The sequence below is a fragment of the Sapajus apella genome, unplaced genomic scaffold (genome assembly GCF_009761245.1).
Source record: "Sapajus apella isolate SASKATOON/1434 unplaced genomic scaffold, GSC_monkey_1.0 scaffold51, whole genome shotgun sequence".
Classification (NCBI taxonomy): Eukaryota; Metazoa; Chordata; class Mammalia; order Primates; family Cebidae; genus Sapajus; species Sapajus apella.
Window position 1 is genome coordinate 13,778,043 of NW_022436991.1, and position 19,552 is coordinate 13,797,594.

The 19,552-nt window shown below is 47.2% G+C and overlaps 1 protein-coding gene across 2 annotated transcripts in view; it reads right to left on the minus strand.

Moving 5' to 3' along the window:
• GTF3C1 (general transcription factor IIIC subunit 1) overlaps window positions 1–19,552 on the minus strand; it is an 87,350-nt gene that overhangs the window by 65,206 nt on the left and 2,592 nt on the right. For both annotated transcript variants that reach the window (XR_004258215.1, XM_032243024.1), the window contains exons 2-6: window positions 17,512–17,721; window positions 11,352–11,528; window positions 10,964–11,107; window positions 6,376–6,472; window positions 1,378–1,501 (exon numbers count right to left, since the gene is read on the minus strand). Coding sequence is in view for 1 of the 2 variants with exons in the window: in XM_032243024.1 (XP_032098915.1) it covers window positions 1,378–1,501; window positions 6,376–6,472; window positions 10,964–11,107; window positions 11,352–11,528; window positions 17,512–17,721 (752 nt within the window). In the remaining variant the exon portion in view is untranslated. The remainder of the gene's footprint in view (window positions 1–1,377; window positions 1,502–6,375; window positions 6,473–10,963; window positions 11,108–11,351; window positions 11,529–17,511; window positions 17,722–19,552) is intronic.

Consider the following 19,552-nt stretch of genomic DNA (forward strand, 5'->3'; position numbering starts at 1 on the left):
TACCCAGGCTGGAGTGCAATGGCGCGATCTCGGCTCACCGCAACCTCCGCCTCCTGGGTTCAGGCAATTCTCCTGCCTCAGCCTCCTGAGTAGCTGGGATTACAGGCACGCGCCACCATGCCCAGCTAATTTTTTGTACTTTTAGTAGAGATGGGGTTTCACCATGTTGACCAGGATGGTCTCGATCTCTTGACCTCGTGATCCACCCGCCTCGGCCTCCCAAAGTGCTGGGATTACAGGCTTGAGCCACCGCGCCCGGCCTTACAAAAAAATTTTAAAATGAGTCGGTGTGGAGGTTCACGCCTATATTCCCAGCTGTTTGGACAGCTGAGGTGGGAGGATCATTTGAGCCCAGGAAGTGGAGATTTCAATGAGCCAAGAGGACACCACTGCACTACAGCCTGGGCAACAAAGACCCTGTCTCAAAAAAAGAAAGAAAAGAAAAGAAAAGAAAAGAGGCTGGGCATGGTGGCTCACACCTGTAATTCCAGCATTTTGGGAGGCTGAGGTGGGTGGATCACCTGAGGTCAGGAGTTTGAGACCAGCCTGGCCAACATGGTGAAATGCTGTCTGTACTAAAAATACAAAAAATTAGCCAGGCATGGTGATGGGCACCTGTATTCCTATATAACTCCTGATGTTGAGGCAGAAGAATCACTTGAACCTAGAAGACAGAGGTTGCAGTGAGCAGAGATCTCACTATTGCACTCCAGCCTGGGCGACAAGAGTGATACTCTGCCGTTAAAAAAAAAAGAGCCAGGTGCAGTGGCTCACGCCTGTAATCCCAGCACTTTGGGAGGCCGAGGCAGGTGGATCACCTCAGGTTGAGGGTCCAAAACCAGCCTGACCAACATGGAGAAACCCTGTCTCTACTAAAAATACAAAAATTAGCTGGGCATGGTGATGCATGCCTGTAATCCCAGCTACTCAGGAGGCTGAGGCAGGAGAATCACTTGAACCAGAGAGGCAGAGGTTGCGGTGAGCCAAGATCAAGCCACTGCACTCCAGCCTGGGCAACAAGAGCAAAACTCCATCTCCGGAAAAAAAAAAAAAAAAAAAAAAGAAAGAAAGAAAAAGAAAAAGGAGGAGAATACAGTGGTTTAGTATAAGGAAGAAAGGATGAACTTGTTTATTTGGGCACCATAAAACTATGATTTTGGAGGACACCACAGAGATGTCTGCTGGAAGTTTGTTCAGCAAATATTTTCTGGGCACTTTTTACATGGACAGTGTTGAGCCAGGCACTGAAGCGTAGAGTTGAATAAATATGTGAAATCGTGATGCCTCAAGGCAGAACGTGATCTGAGAGGCTGAAGCGTAGAAGAGAGAAGTGAGAGCCAGCCAGCCAAGCGAACAGAAGCTGAGACTCTGCGTTACCTTTCTTTGTCTTACAAGGTCCACATTCAGGGTGGATCTCTTGCAAGCGAAGAGACACCACCTTGGCTAGCCCGGCATTCAGCATATACTGGTACAGACGCTTAAACGTCCTTTCACACAGCCCCTGCCAAAACACAATTTAAAAGCTACTGTTAGACTTGGCAACACGTCTGAAATGACTAGAAAGTCATGTAAATGAACACAAGTTCAGGACCTGAATTAATTGATTATCTTGAGGTACTAACAAGGAACGCCTGCCAAGCTACCTTGTCAAGGGACGAAAACAAGGTCCGGAGCAGGATATAAAGGATTCTACCTTTTGATTAGAGAGGGAGAAAGAGATTCATTTTGCCAGGTCCCAGAAGGGTGCACGGGGTGGGAATGATGCAGGCAGGAGTGGAGACTGGAGACTTCATTTGACACCTTTTCATGTTGTTTTTTTAACCATGTAAGCGTATTATTAATACAAACACACACACAGACACACACCCCTGCCTCCCACAAGCAGTGGAGAAAAAAGGGAAAGAAATTGGTTAAGAAATTTTATAGGCCGGATGCAGTGGCTGACGCCTTTAATCCCAGCACTTTGGGAGGCTGAGGCGGGCAGAACACTTAAGGCCAGGAGTTTGGCCAGCCTGGCTAACACAGTGAAACCCCGTCTCTACCAAAAACATAAAAATTAGTTGTGTGCGGTGGCATGTTTCTATACTCCCAGCTACTCGGGGGGCTGAGGGTGAGAACTCCTTGAACCTGGGAGGCAGAGGTTGCAGTGAGCCGAGATCAAGCCATTGCACTCCAGCCTGGGTGACAGGGTGAGACTCTGTCTCAAACAAAAAAAAAAAATTGTAAAAATTTTAAAAATGTAATCTATGAAGTTACAACAGAATAAGAGGTATGCATTTCCATCCCATCACTCCTACGTTTGCAAGACCGAAGACCAAAATGATCCTAGGGGCCGGGCGCGGTGGCTCACGCCTTGTAATCCCAGTACTTTGGGAGGCTGAGGTGGGTGGATCAAGAGGTCAAGAGATCGAGACCATCCTGGCCAACATGGTGAAACCCCATCTCTACTAAAAACACACAAAAAATTACCTGGGTGTGGTGGTATGCGCCTGTAGTCCCAGCTACCCGGGAGGCTGAGGCAGGAGAATTGCTAGAACCTGGGAAGCGGAGGTTGCAGTGAGCCAAGATCGCGCCACTGCACTCCAGCCTGGCCCCTGGCAACAGAGCGAGACTGTGTCTCAAAAAAAAAAAAAAAAAGATTCTAGGAACAGCTCCCCTGCAGAGGTGACCAACAGCAACCTCCAGTGCAGGCCATGCTTTTTAAAATTGACATAATGTTTTATAAAAGAAAGTAATTTACTTGCCAAAATTGAAAAGTGAGCGATTTCACATTAAAAAAAGACCCAGATTCCAGCTCCTCTTGAAAAGCTCAGATCTGGCAGCCAATGCTGGGACCGCAGCTCACTGCAGCAACAGTGATCAGGAGTCTCAACCAGCTGCTCTTCAGCAGGGCCCGCCCAGCTCCAGGGGGCTACAGCCTTTGCACCCCATCAGACTCTCCAACAATGAAACTGAAGGTCAGCTGCCATTTATCACCATTTTTGTGCTGTTTTTCTCTAACAGTAGTTAAGAGGAACATCAATTTCTTAAACCTGTACTGTATCAAATTTTTTTTACACTTGGCCCATTTTGTTCACGGGTATCACCCTCCTGGGCACTGATTTGGAAGCCCCTGGAAGAGTACGGCAGGTTACCACGGCTCTCAGCAAAGGAACGAACAGCAAGAGGCACTCATGACTGACAGCTGTTCGTTAAGTGTTACAGGTTTCCTCTTATGCTCTGGGGGAGAGGCAGAGAGCAAATTCCGTGGGCTGCCGCTGCCACAAGTGTGGTTACCTCCCAGCTACCCAGAGCTCCAGCCCTCAGGTGGCAGAACATATGGCTATCAAAACAATACAGATGACTCACATATGGCTCATTCAAAGCCACTGACTTCTAAATGGCATCTATGTTAATATAGCCGTGCCCCAAGTCATAAAAAGACCCCGTGGAAACTCATCCATCAGATCCCAGCCCTCGACATATGGTTCTAAGCCCTGGACCATCCTAAGAGGGGAAGGATGATGCAGTCTTACCTTCTGGGAGGCTGCCATCAATGACTCACACAATCTGGCCAGCAAAAAGAGAAAGGCAGCGAGTCTTCGTACCAAATCCCCCCAAAAGGCAGCATCCATATTCATGGCCTCAGCCTCATCTGTAGGCTAATTATTCATGGGATCCTGCTCAGCTCTCTGTGACCCCAATTTCCAGCTGCCGACTAGACATCACCGGGGGATTGTTGTGGAAGATCTTCATATCCAATACGTCCGAAACTCAGATTTGTCCTGTGCCTCCTCCTCCCCAACATCTGCTCCACTTTCTGTCCTCTCTATTTATTCAACTCTCATTCGGCAAGTATTTACTGAGCATCTACAGGGGGCCAGGCACCATCTCCATCATGGGGGCTCAGAGTGAGCAAGTAGACGCGATGCCTGCCTCACCAGCCTGCCTTTGAGCTGCCTCAGTGAGCAGAAGCCATTCCAGCCAAATACAACAGTTTCACCCTGAGATCCTCCTTCTCCGGTCACCTCTACATCCCGGTGCACGTGTTCACCACGTCCTGTTAGTTTCACCTCCAAAATGTTTCCCAAACAATTCCAGCCCTCATGGCCACCATCTAGTCACCTGCTTCCCCTCCCCTTCCCTCCGCCAGCCCATCTGCCTAGACTGCAACCTCCACCTCTCAGGCTCAAGCGATTCTCCTGTCTCAGCCTCCCAAGTAGCGGGGACTACAGGTGCATACCACCGTGCCTGGCTAAAAACTTCATTTCTACACGGCCAGCAGCAGTGTGTAAGGCTAAAAGTCCCTACTCCTCAGCCAGCATGCCAGACCTTTCTGATCCAGCCCCTACCTTCCTGTCCGGCCACACACTGCACCGGCTGCCCTGTGGATTACTGCCCACTTCTAAGCATGTCCAATGGCCTTCCACAACTCATGCCTTTGCACCAGCTCTTCTTCTTTCTCTCAAATGCCACTACCCCTCTGCTTCTGTGGGGAAAAGCCCAGCTCGACTATGCTTTTGGCACAGCTCTGAGGCTTTCCCCAGTTCTCTGAACAAAGCACCCCCTCCCTCTCCCTCTCCTGGCTCAGCTGCATCTTTCTAGGTGTGTGTTCACACACCTGCCCTTCTGGTTAGACAGCTCCATGACAGTGTGACACTTGTCACCCTGGCTAGCTTTCACCATCTTATGGAACACAGTTCTAACTCAACATAACACGCTCCCTGAAGTATTTTGTTGAATGAATAGGTGAAAGGCTGTCCAGTAACAGTCAAGGCTTGCTGCTTACACAGTCCACAGGGCTGACCTGAAACCAGGCTAGCCCCGCTTCCCTGACCCCGAGTGACTTGGTAGGAGGGAAAGTTTCAATCTCCAAGGACTGCATGGGCTGGGCAAGTAACATCAACTAACATGGTAGCCAGATACTTGTTTATTAAGCTGGTAGGAAATTCCTTCATTTCTGCCAGGGTTTCCTGATAGAGGCCTTCTCCATCTACCTTTTATTTTCTGCTCTGATAAACTCAGACACAGAGAAGCAAAGCCCTTCTCCCCTACTACAAACAGCAGTTCTCATGGAATGACAAATGGCCCTGATTCCCTGCCTCGTGTCTGAGAGGTGACAGGAAGCAGGCGGACTGTGGGGGACGCAGCCGTGCACAACTAGTTCCAGCTAACTGCTATCAGGAGAGATGGGAGGCCCAGGCTTCTCGTTTCTCCAGACAAACTGGAAACCTCGATTTTTACGGAAAATCCCAATTTCTTAAAAAATGCTAGGTCAAATTTATTTTTAACAGACCAAGTCTGGCCCTCAAGCCTCCAGACTGTAGCCACTGCTTTAAAGAGGCTCAGGCAGGCAGTGAATCTAGCGATTCGGAAGACACCTCCTCCCGCTGTGAACAACGAAACGAGAGACTAGAGCTCCACTGATGCAACGCAGGGACAGAACAAGGACTGCCCTGGTGCCTACAGTCCGACTGAAGACCACTCATTAGGGAACTAATTACTAGTAACCAAAGAGCTTGACATCAAATGTTCAGTTTTAAGTTCTGGTTTCACCCACAGGGCAATCCTGTTTCCTTCCCGTCTCTAACACTGGCTCTTTCCTGACTTGCACTGAAAACTTCCAATCAGACCGGACGCAGCGCCGCTCCACCTTTCTTCCTCTCCCGCTCCCTTCACCACAGCCTCTGCTCCTGGGACCAAACATGAAGCAGGTCAACAGCTGCCTTCCTCACTGCATCCTCGCCCCTCCCCCTCAGGACAGCCACTCTGCTATTTCAGTACAAAACCACTGGGTACAAGTTCACAAGCTTGATTACAGAAGTAAACCTAAATGCCATGTTTTCCTATTCCGTCTGAACTTTAATAATAAGTCCTAGAACAGACTCCAGGGGAAAAATGGAAGCCAGGCAAAGGCAAGAATTTATATGAAGGACAGAGCACTCTCTCATTCTAAAAAACGGCCGGTCAAGGTGGCTCACACCTGTATCCCAGCACTTTGGGAGGCTGAGGTGGAAGGATCACTTGAAGTCAGGAGTTCGAGACCAGCTTGGCCAACATGGTGAAACCCCGTCACTACAAAAAATACGAAAATTAGCAGGGCTTGGTGGTATGCGCCTATACTCGAGAGGCTGAGGCAGGAGAATTGCTTGAACCTGGGAGGCGAAGGCCACAGTGAGCCAAGATTGCACCACCACACTCCAGCCAAGGCAACAGAGTGAGACCCCATCTCAAAAAAGAAAAGAAAAGAAAGACACAAAAAACAAAGGAAAATCCCATTTTCGACAAGTCCAGAATAGAGCTTTGGGTTGCGATTCATTCATCTAAGCCTGACAAGCCCCCCTGGCTGTGGTACAGATCACACCCAGTCCCACCCATGGGAACCCCCAGGCTCACCAGCTCTTCCCTCAGTTTTCCCAGCGTCTCTATGTGGTTAGTCCGCGTGCTCAGCATGCCTGAAAGCTTCTCCATGAGGATGTCATATTTGCTTCTCCTGCAAGAACACCGAGCAATTTATTTTTTTAAACCTGTTGCTGAAGTCAATATTTACAGGCTGTTTTCTAAACATGACAAAGCAAGACTTGACTTAATTATCTGACAACAAATGACAGAGTCTTTTACGTTTCAAAGATCATCCAGCCCAACTCCTACCTTCTACAGGTGGAGAGACTGGCTGTGAGTGGTTTCATCACATCTACGGTCACCTTTCTAGAGGCAATGTATAGACTAGACTCTAGGACTAAAACCTGCATGACATGATTCTGTAAAGCACTTTTCATTTTTACAATACTTTGAAGTTTAGGACGTATCACATATATCTTCTTACAAATCATTTGGTGAGGGTCCATGAGTGGTGGCTCGAGCCTGTAATCCCAGCACTTTGGGAGGCCACGGCAGGCAGATCACTTCAGGTCAGGAGTTTGAGACCAGCCTGGCCAACGTGGTGAAACCCCATCTCTACTAAAAATATAAAAATTAGCTGGATGTGATAGTGGGCACATCTGTAATCCCAGCTACTTGGGAAGCTGAGGTGGGAGAATCGCTTGAACCTGGAAGGCAGAGGTTGCAGTGAGATGAGACCATGGCACTGTACTCCAGCCTGGATGACAGAGTGAGACTCCGTCTCAAAGAACAACAACAAACAAATCATTTGGTGAGGAATGATGGGGGTTATTCCACAAAGTGAACAGGCTTTACCACAGTTCAGGCTGGAGACACAAACAGGTCTTCTTCCTCTAAATCCAGTCCTCTCCTCACTATACTGCAAGCCACTCTGATTCCGAGGCTCTGTGTACGTTTCTGTTCCTGACAACACTGGTGTGACCGAGCCCACCTTCCATCTCATTTCTACCCTGAGGCGGGTGTCATGATCAACGCTTCCAAGCTAACGGCCACCAAAGGAAGCTATTAAAAAACACTGAGGGCTCTTGACTGTGTACGTCTAGAGGGAGCTTAAGGAAAGGTGCAGGGAGGAGCCTTGTGGCCTGTTTGGCTAGACAAACACAGCTTGGCTTAACTTAACAGTCCTATGGGGAGGGAGAGCACACGTATGGGAGCCAGAGACTGAACCCACTTCTCCATCTGTACTGCCTCTCAGTGAATGAAATAAATGGAGGGACAGGCAGTTCATGCATATGAGCCACTCTACATAGGACGCACTGTGTCACAGCCATTTAACATGAGAGACAACAGTGGTTCAAAGAGGTCAGTGACTTTGCCCAGGTGAGGGGCAAAGACGGAAACACAGATCTTGACTGAATCCAGTGTTCTCTCTCCTACCCTATGGCTGCCACCCTGTGTTCTTGGCAGAGCACAGGCTACACACAAGAGTTTAGTGAGACAGCTACTTAACTAATGGACAGTATGGCCCAATTAAAATGTGAAGTCATAAAAGACGCTTCTCCCCAATACTGTACAGTTGGCTCTTGGACAACATGGGTTTGAACTGGGTGGGTCCACTTATATGCACATTTTTCATATTTATTCAAAAAAATATTAGAAAATATGTAAAAATATGTTTCAAAACTTTTTGGAGTTTGTGACAGTTTGAGAAAACTCATAGACAAACTGTATGATTTACGAATATTGAAAAAATTAAGAAAAAGGTATGCCATTAATGCATAAAATATGTGGATACTAGTCTGTTTCATCATTAAATTACCATAAAATATACACAAATGTATTATAAAAAGTTAATCAAAAGTTATGCAACCATTTACAGAGCATACATGATGCCATGTGCAGAGGAGGAAATGTAAACAAACATGCAGATGCAGGATGAAATAATATCTGCATAGAATTAACCGTAATACACCGTGTACTACTGTTAGTAACTTCGTAGCAACCTCCTGTTGCTATTGTGGTAAGCTTAAGTGTTGTTGAATAGCGGCTTAAAAATGCCATGTGGTGGGCAGGGCATGGCGGCTCACGCCTGTAATCCCAGCACTTTGGGAGGCCAAGGTGGGCAGATCACCTGAGGTCGCTGCACGCCACTCGGATTCTGAACAACAGGATGAAACCCCGTCTCTACTAAAAATACAAAAAAATTAGCTGGGTGTGGTAGCACATGCTTGTAATACCTGCTACTTGAGAGGCTGAGGCAGGAGAATCACTTCAGCCCAGGGGGTGGAAGTTGCAGTGAGCCGAGATTCTGCCACTGCACTCCAGCCTCAGCAACAGAGCGAGACTGTCTAAAAAAAGATCCCGTGTGACACTCATCATCTCTGTGTGAGCAGTTCCTCTCTAGTAAACTGGTTATTGCGATAAAAAGTGATCTCTTGCATTTCTCACGTATTTTGACTCGTGTTTAGTGCAATACCATAAACCTTGACTAATACCATGGGACCCACACAAAGTGCCACTAGTGATGCTGGAAATGCTCCCAAGAAGCAGAGAAAAGTCATGACACTTCAAGAAAAAGTTAAATTGCTTGACGTGAACTGTACAGTGAGGTCTGCAGCTGCTGCTGCCCGCCATTTCAGACAATTTATCTTGTTAACAGACAATGTCAACTATGGTATCAGTAAACACAGTACAGTATTGTAAATGTGTTTTCTTTTTTTTTCAGACAGAGTCTCCCTCTGTCGCCCAGGCTTGGGTGCAATGGTGTGATCTCGGCTCACTGCAACCTCCGCCTCCCAGGTTCAAGAAATTCTCCTGCCTCAGCCTCCCGGGTAGCTGGGATTACAGGCACACGCCACTATGCCCAGCTAATTTTTGTATTTTTTTTTTAATAGAGACGGGGTTTCATCATCTTGACTGGGCTGGTCTCGAGCTCCTGACCTTGTGAACCGCCGGTCTCGGCCTCCCAAAGTGCTGGGATTACAGACATGAGCCACCGTGCCCGGCCATAAATGTGTTTTCTTAATTACATTTTCTTTTCTCTCATCTACTTTATTGTAATAATACAAGAACAGGCTACAACACATGGAACAAAATATGTGTTAACTAACTTAGTATTATTTGTAAGGCTTCTGGTCAATAGGCTATTGCTAGTTAAGTTTTCAAGGAGTCAAAAGTTTTGTGTAGCCGGGTGCAATGGCTCACACCTATAATCCCAGCACTTTGGGAGGCCAAGGTGGGTGGATCACTTGAGGTCGGGAGTTCAAGATCAGTCTGGCCAACATGGTGAAACCCCGTCTCTACCAAAAATATTAAAATTAGCCGGGTATGGTGGAAGGTGCCTATAGTCCCAGCTACTAGGGAGGCTGAGGCAGAAGAATCCCTTGAATATGGGAGGCAGACAATTAACAGAGGTGCAGCAATGGTGATTTTCAACCCTGGAGATCCAGTCAATAGTCTACACACGTGTCGAGCACTTTCTTTGGGCTGACCCATGTGCACTGTAAACTTTAACATTTACATGGAATCATTCTCCTCCTTTTTGGAGAATGCATCCCCGCCTCCTGACTATCCCTCAGAGCTGCCTACCTCCACTCCAGAGACCTGATGGCCAGGTACTGAGGGGCTCAGAGCTTCCTCAGCCAAGGGCTGCTCTTCCCAGGCCCTGCACCAGCTTGACCTTTTCTCATCCTGGCTTCTGCCCCTCCCACAAAAAACGGCATGAGGTTGGGCAGTGTGTCTGGGACCTCTGCAGAGTGATGAAACTTTTCTGTCCCTCATTCCTGTGCCAAGTAATTAGCCACCCCAACACCAAGGGTGAAGGAGTCAGAGATAACCTACTCACTCCCAGAGCCTCCCTGGTCCTCAGAAGGGAATGTGCACATTTTACCAGTTTGCTGTGTCGTCTGGACAAGAGTATCCCATTAAAATGGGAACATCACACATTGTTATCATTTAGCAGAACCTTTCCATCTCATCCATATAGGTTATTATGGTTGAGTGCTGCAAAACATCCAGTTTGAAACTGACGTAACTCAACTACAATTCTGCCACCACAACAAATCAAATCTGACTTACTTTTATTTTTACATCTTCCCAAAATGTCACCAAAATGTTAATGGTTCCTATTGTCGGCTGTGAAGTTACAGATTTATTTTTCCCTCTTTTATATATAGTTTCCAGGTTTTCTAAACAAGCAGGACTTATTTTCACAAGAAACAGATAACAAATATCTTTTTTAAAAAAGCTATGGTCATATTCTGATTTGGCTTCTATTATTATTATTTTTCTTTAGAGACAGGGTCTCACTCTGTCACCCAGGCTGGAGTAGAGCAGTGCAATCATGTCTCACTGGAGCCTCAAATTCCTGGGCCCAAGCGATCCTCCCACCCCACCCTTCTGGGTAGCTGGGACTACAGGTGTGCGCCACCACCCCCAGCTAATTTTTTTTTTTAATAAAGACGCAATCTTGTCGAGTTGCCCAGGTTGGTCTGGAACTCTTGGCCTCAAGCAAGTCTCCCATCTCAGCCTCCCAAAGTGCTACAATTACAGGCATGAGCCACCGTACCCAGCTGCCCCTACGAGTTTTACTATACATGGCTGAAACTAAAAAATCTAAGGTTGTGATCACTACAAACCATACCTGTCCACATGAAACCGGTTCAGTAGGAGAAGGATTGAGTGTTGCTGGGCTCCAGTGGGTAATCGGATCACATGAGACTGCATCGTAATCAGCCCATTTTTGTTCAAAATTTTTCTGTGGTAGTGCAACTTCCCAGCATCAACCCTGGAGGAGACGAAGAGCCGTGTTATTTGCTTTGCTGGTAGCTTTATCAAAGTACAGAGTCTCCCATGTGTACATGAACACAAGAGACACACGCCTCCTGTCCAGCCAACCTAACAGTCACTGAGACAATGGCCTTGAAACAAAATGCCATGCCTTGGGGAAGATACCGCACTAGGCCCATGTGTTTGGGGTTCAGAGTGCAATGACATGCAATTAAAGCAGAGAAGCAAATCCTCCCACTTACTTGAAAGCAGTGGTGTGCAGGTCTCGCTGGAGCTCCCCTTGCCACCTGGACCGGCCTAACCGCTCCAGGATGCAATAGGAGAAGTCGGGCAGCTTCAGGTCCGGATCCCCCTCCTGGCCTATCAAGGCCCTGTACCGCATGGCCTGGGAGGCAACGATGATCAGTTTCTTCCCCCACCTGCAAAACGGAAACAACTGCGTGAAGAAGTAAGTTTAACTGATTTCAGGAAAACCAAGATATGAAAAGACATGAGCAGAATCCTCATTTTCTGCTTCTTCCCAGTTCACAAGACCCCAAAATTAAGCTAAGCAAGTTTTCAGTCTTAGAAGCACAGCATGCTGAAGGAACAAGGCTTTTTTCTTTGCTGAAAGCCCTACAGGGCTCGCCAAGGTGCTCAGACCAAATCCAACTCCTCATCCCATTCCTCCTGGAAGGCTCTCCATGGCCCAGTCCTCCCTGCCTTGCTCATCCTCCCCGGGCTGCCCCTCACCCACAGGAGCCTTCTTGTTCCTAAGACAAGCCTCAGGGGTGCTGCCCTTGCTGTTTCCTCGGCCTGACTGCTCTTCCTCCAGATCTTTAGGTGACTGATTTCTTCTCATCATTCAGGTCACAGCCCAGCTGTCAACTTCTCAGGCGTTTCATAAAACGCCAACTGGAGTTCCAGCCTCACCCCCACGATTTCTATATTCTTCATAGCGCTTAGCACTCTCAGAAATGACTACATATATATATATATTTCTTTTTGCCAACTTTCTTGTCAGTTTCCCTCATTCAAATATAAGTGCCATCAGCGCAGGTATATTGTCAACCTGTTCACCAGGACATCCTTAGTGCCTAGAATAATTAATTTGAGTGATAACAGGGGCTCTGTGTACATTGGTTGAGTAAATGAACTAGCCTACTGAGCTGGACTGCTAAAACAATCTTCAGAGACAAAAACATGAACTGTGCAATCAGTGGACCCGCAGTCTAATTTTGACTTTACCATGGAAGGCCAGACCTTGCACAAATCATCAGTTCCTTCTACTAAATTGATGTGTGAGAAGGAATGCATGGAAAGAGGACAAAACCACTTCCTAGCAAGGCATGTGAGGACAGCCCAAGAGAGAAGACGTACTTCTGTGCTGACGGCAAACTGTCCTGACTGTGCATTCCCCACCCCTGTTGGAGGCGCTGCCACAGTGCCTGGCCTGCTCAATTGTACCGACATCTTGAGCAAACTGACCCGCTCCATTTACCCACTCTCAGAGTCCAAGCCCTGGCCCCGCAGCTGGGAGATCCCACCCATCCCTCCCTCGCTCCTTGGCATCAAGTTACTCAACTGGAGAAGACTGAAGTTGGAATGTGTCCCCCGAAAGTTCATGTGTTAGAAACTTGATTTCCACTGTAACAGTATAAAGGGGAAGAACGTTTAAGAGGTGATTAGGCCAGGAGAGCTCTGCTCTGCCCTCATGAATGCATTAACGCTTTTATCGTGGGAATGGGTTAGTTATCTCAGGAGTGGGATGTCCTTGCCAGATGCTGATGCCATGCTCTTGAACTTCCTAGCCCCTCGAACCATGAACAAAATAAATTTCTGTTCTTTATAAATTACCCAGTTTGTGGTATTCTGTTATAGCAGCAGGAAATGGCCTAAGGTAGAGGACCCACCTTTCCCAGATGAAGGAGTCACCAAGGGTCCACATATAAAAACTCACAGGCTACCAATTCCATTTATTGGGAGCCAATATCCACCCTTCTCAGCCCTATTGTTTACAGATGCCTGGTCACGAGGTCCTTCGGCAACCACACCATTCAACTCAGTCTGACACTTTTCCTTTCTTCTTCCCCACACCAGATGATTTGACTTCTACCACCAAGGAGGCACACACACAAAAAGGGGCTGTCTTTGTTTTAACTTTATTGCATCTTTCTTCATAGTGTTTAAGGCCTGTAATTAGTCTTTTGCCTAAGTCACAGAAGCCTATATAGTCTGTCTTTAAAAAGAATGTTAGGTTGTGAATATACATGACAGAGTCCACTTTATGTATCTGAATTTCACAAACTTGGGACCTATGCTTTTTTTTTCTCAAAATAGGCTATTAAGTTAAATTGTAAGAGTCAGTTGGGGGAAAAAGGTTTGAAAACAGGCACTGCTTTGCTGCTTTTAAAATGTCATTACTCTTACTAGTTTACTGTCCTTCACTGTCATGATCCCAGTGTTTCTGCTAATTATTGCCAATTAACTTATTCGATGACTACTGCTAGTTTTAATTTGTTGACTATGGTCATCTTACACGTTATCAAATGCCAATTAGGTACCATTTAAAGTACACCAGGACACCAAAGCTTACAGGCTACTCAAAGAGAAAAAATTTAAAATCAACAAATGAACAATTCTAGTATGAGGTCACAACTTCTCAGAAGCTCTAGTTGTTGAGGCTAGAAAATGGCATAGATGAGGAGCCCTAATTCAAACATGCGTGTATAAACAGAGTATGTGCACAGGGATTAAGGAAAAACCCTCAAAGAGGTGACTTTTTTTTTTTTGAGAGTTTCCTGCCAGGGTGGAGTGCAGTGGCACGATCTTGCAACCTCTGCCTCCAGAGCTCAAGTGATTCTCCTGCCTCAGCCTCCCAAGTAGCTGGGATTACAGGCACTCACCACTGCATCAGGTTAATTTTTGTATTTTTAGTAGATAGGGTTTTACCAGGTTGGCCAGGCTGGTCTTGAACTCTTGACCTCAAGTGATCCATCCACCTCAGCCTCACAAAGTGCTGGGATTACAGGTGTGAACCACTACGCCTGGCAAGAAGGTGACTCTTGCATTAGCAGTGAGCTGGGCGGATGAGAGGGAGAAAGGGAAGGACACAGAAGCTGCAGTTACAGAGGTGCGAAGAAGCATGTCTGCTCCCAGAGGCAAGTGGTGCAGTACGGCTACCAAGTCTGGAGCGCGGCAGCCAGCTAGAAAGCAGAAGGAAAGCTCGAAAGGCCGGCATCTACATCCCCAATGGCCCTCTGATGCCGCGCTGGGGAGTTCAGATTCCATACATGGGTAAGGGGTTACAACTTCAAACATGTATTGCTACAAGGGCAGCTTTGTGCCTGGCATATTATAGAACTGAGAGACACAGCTGTGAACAAGAAGGGTAGAGTCCCTGACTTCGAGCAATGTATAATCTAGTGAGGAAACAGTTACATAAACACACACTTAAAACCATTTTTGGTGCCATAAAGAGTACTATGATGGTGTCTGGGCAATGGGGGGCACTTCCAGAGGAGTCAGGTTGAAGCCTTAATGATGTGGCGATGCTAAAGACTTGAGGGCAGAATATTCTTGGCAGAGGAACAGCACAAGGATTGCCCGAGACAGAAAGGAACCCAGGGTGTTGAGGCTGAAGCACAGCAGAGTAAAGAAACTGAGGGGGCTGAGGTCAGAGCACTGGGCGGGCAGGGGCACAATCACACAGGGCCTGCCAGGCCGCGATCAGGAGGGCAGGGAGCACACACAAACATAGCCTCAGGGTGTGCAGAAGCAGGCAGTACATGGCCAGCTGAGGGGAACTCTGGCCCATCCTATATCACCCTGTATAAAATCGGTCTCTTGTGCAACTAGATCTTGTGATTTTTCAAGAAAAGCTAGAAATCCAGTTTTTTAAACATGAGCAATGAAATAAAATCAAAAAACAAACAGAATACCATGCTGGGCACACAGAGCTCATCTGTGGGCAGATTTTGTCAGTTTGAAATCTCTGCCTAATGTGGTCAGGGCACATCACATCACACTAGGGCCTAGGAGCGTCCCACGTTTATGGCTTGTACAGCCATGTGCATGGGAGTATCTCTGACCAGAATAAAGAATGAGAAAGGGCAGTACTATGGTTTGGATGAGGCCTGTTCATACCAAAACTCATGCTGAAGTTTAACCACCAGTAGGCCGGCCACAGTGGCTCACACCTGTAGCCTCAGCACTTTGGGAGGCCAAGGTGGGCAGATCACCTGAGGTCAGGAGTTCAAGACCATCTTGGCCAACATGGTGAAACGCTGTCTCTACTAAAAATACAAAATATAGCCAGGTGTGATGGCACGCGCCTATAATCCCAGGTACTCAGGAGGCTGTGGCAGGAGAATCGCTTGACCCTGGGAGGTGGAAGTTGCAGTGAGTCAAAATCACGCCATGGCACTCCAACCTAGGCGACACAGCAAGTCTTTGTCTCAAAAAAAGGGAAAAAAAAAAAAAAAAAAAGAGATAGGGTCACACTTGTTGTCCAGGCTGGAGTGTGGTGGTACAATCATAACTCACTAAAGCCTCAAACTCCTAGGCTCAAGCAATCCCCCCATCTCGGTCTTCCAAGTAGCTGGTACTACAGAGTGTGCCACAATGCCCAGCTAGTTTTTTATTTTTTAATTTTTTTGTAGAGATGGGGTCTTGCTATGTTGTCCAGGCTTGTCTTGAACTCCTGGCCTCAAGCGATCCTCCTGCCTTGGCCTCCCAAAGTGCTTGGATTACAGGTGTGGGCCACTGTGCCTGCTTGGCCTACCAGCTAACATTAAAGTGGTGGAAGTAGGGGAATCCACAAAGAAGCTGGTGAGGAACGGCCCGGAGAAGAGAAAAACAAAATAAGGCAGGAAGCCACAGGCACAAAAGCTTTGAGTCCTTAATAGCATAGCAGGGTCAAGGAGATTAGGGCCCTAAAGGTATTCATGGCTTAGAGGATAAAAACTGTGAAGTGATAAAGTCAGGAATCAGGACCGCAGTGGGCAAAGGAGTGAAGGGGAGGTGAAGAGGTAGAAACAGTTGAGTGGGGCTCGTTCTTCGAAGAAGCATGGCTGCAGAGTCAAACATGCGGCCAGTTACAAGGGATCTGAAGTCAAGAGAAGGTTCTGCTGTGAGATGGTGAACAGTGCTCATGTGCTGAAGGGAAAGCTTCAGTAGAAATCAAGGACAGACAGCGCCAGTGGCTCACACCTGTAATCCCAGCAATTTGGGAGGGTGAGGTGGGAGGATTGCTTGAGCCCAGAAGTTTGAGACCAGCCTGAGCAACATGGCAAGACCCCATCTCTACAAAAAATATAACTTAGCTGGGTGTAGCGGTATGCGCCTGTGGTCCCAGCTACACAGGTGAGAAGTGGCAGGATCACCTGAGCCCAGGAGGTCAAGGCTGCAACAAGCTGGGATTATACCACTGCACTCCAGCCTGGGAAATAGAGTGAGACAAGAAAGAAAAGAAAAAAGAAAAGAAAAGAAAGAAAGAAAGAAAATCAAGAAAAATTAGCTAACTGAGAAGTAGGAAAGCTCAGGGGTAGAGGGAGATGGTCTGGGGGAGAGGAGAAGGAAGGGAAGCATCCAGATTATAGCCTTAGATGGGGCCACTATTTCTCACCTCCTCCAAGATGAGAGCAGACAGGAAAGAAATGTGGAAATGTCTGCAAGTCAAGGAAGAAGATGGAAGTTAGCAGAGTTCCCACTGCCCTGTATAGTAGGAAGGCAGGAATGGGGTTAGGTGCTTAAAAAAAAATGAAAATTTGGATCACACACTCTGGGAAATTGGAATACTGATGGGATTCACAAGAGAACGGCTGGGCAGCACAGGGCCCAGCTAGGAAGAGAGAAAGGGCACCATTCAAGTGTTTGAAGACTGCCACGTTCAACGGTTCAAGGATTGTGGACACAAAGGAGAGAGAAGGGAAGGACCCCTGATCCCAGTGGAAGAGGTAAGTAAAGGTCAAGAACTGGCTTAGCACAGGGCTAGTGGACTCTGACAGACTCCAAGGTTGTAGGCCAGATCCAAGGGCTCTGACTACACATTCAAAGCACTCAGATTCCCAGGAATTTCTTTTTTTCCTTTTTTTTTTTTATTTTTGGAAGACAGGGTTTCACTCTGTGCCTAGGCTGAAGTGCAGTGGCATGATCTCAGCTCACTGCAGCCTGCCTCCGCCTCTAGTGATTCTCCTGCCTCAGCCACTGCAGTAGCTGGGATTATAGGCATGCACTACCATACCTGGCTAATTTCTGTATTTTTAGTAGAAACAGCGTTTTGCCATATTGGCCAGGCTGGTCTTGAACTCCTGATCTCAAGTGATTCACCTGCCTCGGCCTCCTAAAGTGCTGGGATTACAGGTGTGAGCCACCGTGCCTGGCTCAGATTCCCAGGAATTTCCGATGATGCAAAATAGTTACCTGTCAAAGGCTTCTACCATCGTACATCGAGGCTGCAGAGACTTGGTTCTGATGTCATTGGTAATGTTTTTCCTCTCCTTAAAGTAGCGGCAGGAGCCTTGGATGCCATCCTTATTCTCTAAGATCATATGAATCGGGTAGACGTCCTCCAAAGGCACCGGGTCCCTCCTAGACTCCAGAATTCCAGTTTCCAAATCAATTTCTTCATACCTAAGGAGAAAAGCGCAAATATCAAAGCCAAACTCAGTTTCAGAAATAATGCACGCTTGGCTGTGGTCTTTTGACAGCCTCCAGCAGAGATCAGAGAGAGTGAGATCACTCAGTTTTCGTGTCTTATAAACGCAGATAATCTTGACAAGCAGGTTCCTGCCTTTGTATCCCACAGAATGCAGACCTTTCGAGGACTCCCCAGACTATTCCAGAAGCTGGGTGTTGGGAACTAAACCTCCTTATCGCCCAAGTCACGGGCTTTTGTTTCCCTCTAAATCTGGTGCTCGGTCTCCAAACCACCACTTTGGGCGAAATGATTCAAGGCTTTCCTCCTTTTTTTGAGATGGAGTTTTGCTCTTGTTGCCCAGGCTAGGGTGCAATGGCATGATCTGACCTCTCTGCAGCCTCCATCTCCCAGGTTCAAGCTATTCTTCTGCCTGAGCCTCCCAAGGAGCTGGGATTACAGGCATACATCACCACGCCTGGCTAATTTTGTATTTTCAGTAGAGATGAGGTTTTACCATATTGGTTAGGCTGGTCACAAACTCCCGACCTCAGGTGATCCACCCGCCTCGGCCTCCCAAAGTGCTGGGATTACAGGTGGTAGCCACCACACCAAGCCAAAGCTTTCCTCCCTTTAAGATTTAATCTTTCCATCTCTCTTTAGTTCTCTCTCTAGTATCCTCTTCCATTTTCACGGTTTGCATTACCGCCTGAATGTTAACAAGTCTCACCCTTGAATCCTCAGTCCTTTTCTCCAAATACAGATCGGATATCTTCAATTGTCTATTAAACACCTCGCATTCCAAAGTTTCAACTGCCTCTCCCCAGCTCCAATTAAGTCTCTCCTTTACCCTCCTGCTACCACTTGCCCCCAGGTGTCTCTTATAACACCATGAAGGTGTTTTTCATTTGTGCTTCTTTCATGCAGTTAGCCAAGCTTGTTTTTTCAATTTGCAAAAAAAAAAAAAAAAAAAAGCACATATAAAAAATATACATATACATACATATTTTTCTCACTATGTTGCCTAGACTGGTCTGGAATTACCAGGCTCAAGTAATCCGCCCACCTCAGCCTCCCAAAGTGCTGGGATTACAGGCATGAGGCACCTTGCCTGGCTGCTTGTCAAATTTTCTTTTGAAATCTCACTTACATCCTACACCAGTCTAACTGAGGTTATAAATCCCATGTATATGTTTCAGCCCTTTCCTTCCTTCCTGCCTCTGTTCTCTGTACTATTTAACCCTCCATTCTTTGAGTTTTGCTCTTGTTGCCCAGGCTGGAGTGCATTGGCACAATCTCGGCTCACTGCAAGCTCTGCCTCCTGGGTTCAAGCAATTCTCCTGCCTCAGCCTCCCTAGTAGCTGGGATTACATACGCCTGCCACCATGCCCGGCTAATTTTTGTATTATTAGTAGAGAGAGGGTTTCTAGCATGTCGGCCAAGTGATCCACCCACCTCGGCCTCTCAAAGGGCTGGGATTACAGGTGTGAACCACTGAGCCACCGCGCCCAGTCCAACCTTCTGTTCTTAAATCATCCTGTCTTCTTCCAGGCTTCCAGAACACCTCTCTGACCTGACTGTCCTCTGTCTCTCCAGCCACACCTCCTCTGTCTTTTCAAAGTCCCTCACCCTCCATCCAGCCTTGAAATGTAGGTGCACTGCAGGGCTATGTCTCAAGGCCTCACCACACTCCACTCTCTTAGGGTTGGTCTTAGCCAACAGCTTTAACTACCAGCTGCATGGAATGACTCACAGATGTCTAGCTCAGTCCCTCCCTCTGGCTTGCTTTCACTCCCACCAAGCCAGATGTTTACTAATTAAGACTCT